Genomic DNA, 5,000 nt, shown 5'->3' on the forward strand with positions numbered 1-5,000 from the left:
GGCGCCTTTTCAATTCAAACATCAAAGCTACAATAACATGTCATACACAAAACATAATTCAGGCGTTCATATCATGAAAAATAATCATTAAAAGAAAACTGGTTTTATCCAGCGAATATCTCCTCACAAATTAAGTCTTAATTTTTGTCTTAAACGTAGCTTCTGTATTGTATTTTCTTAAGAAAATTGGGAGAGAGATCCAAATAGAAGAGGCAGCATGAGAAAAATATTTATCAGAAAACTTTTTGGAGCCTTTTTTGAAAACAGTTTATCATTAGATCTTAAAGTTCTGGAGGGAGTTTAGTTGATATTGCGCTATATAAATGCTCAAGTTAGTTTTTTCAAATAAAAAAAAAAACAAACAAACAAATATTGTCTGTACTCACCCGACATCATCGTCGTCATCATCCTCGCACCCAACATCATAGATCGTTTGGTTGTCATGAGTTATTTTCACACACGCATCCCACCGTTTTGTCAACTCGTTAAAACTGATCCACAACAGATCCAAGAACAGCTCTCCGTTTGGTGCAGAGATGGTACATTCTCTATTGAATGGCGCGTCACTCTTTAAAAAAATGACAGAAAAAACACAAAACAATATCGTATCGTATTTCATCATATCGTTCAAGCGATAATAGCGACGTGCACTTATTTGCAGGTCTGATAATCCAATTCCTTATGGGATCATTGTTGTAATGGAAATATTAAACAATGGTGCAAAATATTGTCCATTACATCAATGTTAAACTAGGCCCATAAGTGGCTTCGGATGTCAAACCTGCATATATGTACACGTAGGCGAATAGGCTTTTATAAAAATAGAAAAGAAAACTTTAAATGTTCTTCATAACTTTAATAAGTCGATAACATTTTTCAAAGTTTCAGAAAACCAACCTTCATTGTATATTTGATAATCTTCAGTACATATCACCGTTTGTGCTGCTATGTGATCTAGTGGTATGACATTCACTTTGGATCGGGAAGTCCTGGGTTCAAGCCTCGCTCGGCGAATAGTTGAATCCTTGGAAAATGCTCTTTACTCACATTATCTCGCCGTACTCAGGTGTAAAATGATCACGTTAACAACGTTGTTTCTGTCGGACAAAAAAAGTGTGTAATATCGCCTAACAGCCGTCATGTCTCATTCTACACGTTAAGTGTTGCTGTTGGTTTTGAAAAATTTATCCCGATACTCATAATTTTCATCACTTTTTTCTGGGTTTATTACTTAAAAAGAATTTCTTTATTGAAAGAAATAGTCTGCATTAAGACTTTTCACCAAAATGTTACATATCAGTGATATGGACCTGAGAGGCTGCAGCCCTGAAGCCATCCAATGGATCCACCACTGGCGCGACACAATATGATGACCAACATGTCTTTAATTGTACAGCAGCTCCAAGACTGTGGAACTCCTAGTTACACATAGTTTGTGTGTTGGTACGTTAAATCCGGCTGGAGGATGTTGTGAATATTTTACCTAAACGCATCGCATCTATATTTATTGTCGCGAGCGGATTTGAAGGGAACATGTACCTTTAACACCGCCTATCGACCCATGGTCGAGTCTCGCTTTGGACAGCGCGGAGTCGAGTCTTTATAAGAGTCTGTTAACGGATATTCTCTCATCCCACTCAGGTGTAAAATACCTAGCTGGTAACAGCGCTGTATCCGTCGAAAATGAATATTGTAATAATTACATCAGTACGTTATGTCCCGAAATACATCTTAAGTGTTGATGCACGCTTGAGACTCTTTGTAAAGTGCTTTAAGTACAATTAAGTGGATATAACGCTATATCACAGCTCTATGTTGTTTATTTTAGATCTGAAAGTATGTTAATTCAAGTAAATTGAGCTTTTATATAGCGCAATATACACTAAAAGTGCTCAAAGCGCTTTACAGGGGGCCCATGGCAACATGTAGGACGGGACATGACGCCTGTAAGGCGATATTACAATTTTTGCGGACAGAGACAACGCTGTTTTACACCTGAGAACGATGAGAGAACGTGAGTAAAGAGCGTTTTCCAATGATTCAAATTATGCGTCGAGCGAGGCTCGAACCCATGACCTTCCGATCCGAAAGCGAGTGTCATATCATAAGACCATAGCACCTTCTGGCATCTAGTTCAACCGAGCGCGTCATGTCTCGTTTTACATTAAAGTGCTTTAAGTACATTAAGTGGACATAACTCTATATTACAGCTTTATGTTTTTGATTTTTTAGGTCTGAAAGTCTGTTAATTAAAATAAATTGAGCTTTGATATAGCGCAATATCCACTAAACATGCTCAAAGCGCTTTACAAGGGGTTCCTGGCAACAGCAACACTGTTAGGCGATATTATAATTATTTCTGACAGAGACAACGCTGTTTACGGCCAGGTCCTCATTTTACACCTGAGTACGGTCAGATAATGTGAGTAAAGAGACTTTTCCAAGGATTCAACTCAACTAGAATCCAGGACCTTTCCGATCCGAAAGCAAGTGTCATACCACTAGACCACATAGCCCGTCGCCTTCGTAACCTTATAGATAGTATGCGCTTGGCTTAGAAGCTCATAACATTGCCATCCGGAAGTATAGCGGACCAACACACAAAACTCTGTGTATCGATGAACGTTTATAGTCAGGTTAATACAGTTCAGTGAGCATTACTCATAAACGCGGATGGCAAAAAACAATAACAAAGACCTGGGTGACGTCATCTTCGAACTATTTATTGTCTGACACTGACCAAAATTGAAGTCTAAAGACAAGTCTTTGGCCACAAAGGAAAACAAATCGTGAGTTGTATTCAATAGGTCAACCGATGGAATCACTTGTTTCCTTGAGCTCTACTAACGCAACTCACTAGATGGTGCACAAACTTAAAAGATTACGTCAAAATATAAATCCTAGATGGTTCTATTGTCAGGCTATAGATAGTTCGAAGATGACGTCACTCTGGTTTTTGTTATTGTATTTTGCCATCTGTAATTTTCACTAAACTGTATTAACCAGACTATAAACGTTTAAGGTTACACATAGTTGTGTGTGTTGGTCCGTTGTACTTCCGGATGGCAATGTTATGAGTTTCTTAGCCAAGCGCATACTATCTATATCTTCACGATGGCTAAGCATAGTCGAACTGTTCCTACCTTTATAATTAACGTAGAAACTTCTCTGTCTGTCCGTCCCTCGACTTTGGCATCATGCAATATGTCAAAGACTAAGTTGTTGCTTGTGATATCTTTCACACCTAAATGTATAGAGAGAATGAAGTTGACGTCACTCGGGTCTTTGTTATTGTTTTTTGCCATGCACGTTTTTGAGTAATTCTCACTTAACTATACAAGTTTATAGTTACATAGAGTTTCGTAGGTTGCTCCGCTATACTTTGGAATGGCAATGTTGTGAGCTTCTTAGCCAAGCGCATACTATGTATACAAAAAAATACAGTTGTCCTTCAGAGCGTAGCCATCGTTTACTTACAGCCTGACACTGGCCAAAAATGACGTCAAAAGATAAGTCTTTGGTCACAAAAGAAAACAAATCGTGAGTTCAACCAAATGGAATCACTTGTTTCCTCGAGCTCTACTAACGAGAACTCACTAGAAGCTGAAAAAACCTAAAAAAATGACGTCAAACTATAAGTCCTAAAGGATTCTAGTGTCAGGCAAAATGCGTACCCATCGTGAAGTTCTAGCCTGATACTGAAACCCAAAAAGACTGGCATTTTGACGTCAATATTTGGTTTTTGCACCGCCAAGTGAGTTGTCGTTAGTAGTGCTCATGGAAACAAGTGGTCTCATTGGTGAACTATTGAATACAATTCACGATTTGTTTTCTTTTGAGGCCAAAGACTGCCATTTATTGGCCAGTGTCAGGCTATAGATAGTATGCAGTTGACGTCACTCAGATCTTTGTTATTGCTTTTTGTCATCCGCGTTTATGAGTAATTCTCACAAAACTGTATTAACCAGACTATAAACGTTCAAGATTACACATCGTTTTGTGTGTTGGACCGTTATACTTCCGGATGGCAATGTTATGAGCTTTTTTGCCAAATGCATACTATCTATAAGTTAATGATGGCTACCCTATAAGTTACCGATGATGGCGACGTTCAGAGCGACGTATAGATAGAACGAAGTTGACGTTATTCAGATCTTTGTTATTGTTTTTTGCCATCCATGTTTGTGAGTAATTCTCACTAGACTGTATTAACAGACTAAAAACGCTCAATGTTACCCAGAGTTTTGTGTGTTGGTCCTTTGTACATCCGTATGGCAATGTTGTGAGTTTCTTAGGCAAGCGCACACTATCTTTCCATATAGATAGTATGCGCTTGACTAAGAAGCTCACGCCATTGCCATCCGGAAGTATAGCGGACCAACACACAAAACTATGTGTAACCTTGAACTTTTATTGTCTGGTTAATACAGTTTAGTGAGAATTAATCATAAACGCGGATGGCAAAATACAATAACAAAGATCTGAATGACGTTATCTTCGTTCTATCTTTAGATAGTATCCGCTTGCCTAATACCAGTAATCAGAATGTCTGAGGTTAGATCCCCAGTCGAGATCGACTGATTTTTTGGGCTGTTTTGTTGTTGTTGTATTTTTCCTTCTTCCTTTGTCTGGCACTTTTCATACACACTTGTTCAGTTCTTTATCATAACTTTACATTACATCAATAACTCAAGACAGTTTACCTTGCGTAACGGGCTGGCAGCTGTATTTTATGATGTACGTTTTGTATACTTTATGGTCATTCTCACTGGGCTTCAGAGAAGGGAGAGAACTGGTGAAGTGACAACGTCTTTTTCCATTACACGCCTCTTTCAAAGTGAGTTCTATCCCCTGTGTTTTGGCGATGAGGGATTGGAGGGAGTGTAGGTCCTTATCCTGATTCAATCTATCACAGTTGTCTCTTAAAGATTTCTAGGGAAACATAAATTGAGCTTTTATATTGAGCAATATCCACTAAACGTGCTCAAAGCGTTTTACAA

At 38.4% G+C, this 5,000-nt stretch overlaps 3 protein-coding genes across 3 annotated transcripts in view; 1 reads left to right on the plus strand and 2 right to left on the minus strand.

The window, feature by feature from the left end:
- Positions 1–5,000, minus strand: part of LOC144967519 (pyrokinin-1 receptor-like) — a 215,208-nt gene that overhangs the window by 145,733 nt on the left and 64,475 nt on the right. The window lies entirely within an intron of this gene.
- LOC144966886 (pyrokinin-1 receptor-like) overlaps positions 1–5,000 on the plus strand; it is a 119,738-nt gene that overhangs the window by 54,879 nt on the left and 59,859 nt on the right. The window lies entirely within an intron of this gene.
- LOC144966887 (uncharacterized) overlaps positions 1–5,000 on the minus strand; it is a gene marked incomplete at its 5' end in the record, with an annotated part of 25,363 nt that overhangs the window by 9,705 nt on the left and 10,658 nt on the right. Inside the window, 3 exon segments of the mRNA XM_078903593.1 lie at positions 387–568; positions 3,144–3,244; positions 4,704–4,932. Of these exon segments, the coding sequence (XP_078759719.1) occupies positions 387–568; positions 3,144–3,244; positions 4,704–4,932 (512 nt within the window).

This window comes from Berghia stephanieae, chromosome 3 (genome assembly GCF_034508935.2).
Source record: "Berghia stephanieae isolate SIO BIC M18660-M18661 chromosome 3, UCSD_Bste_1.3, whole genome shotgun sequence".
Lineage (NCBI taxonomy): Eukaryota > Metazoa > Mollusca > Gastropoda > Nudibranchia > Aeolidiidae > Berghia > Berghia stephanieae.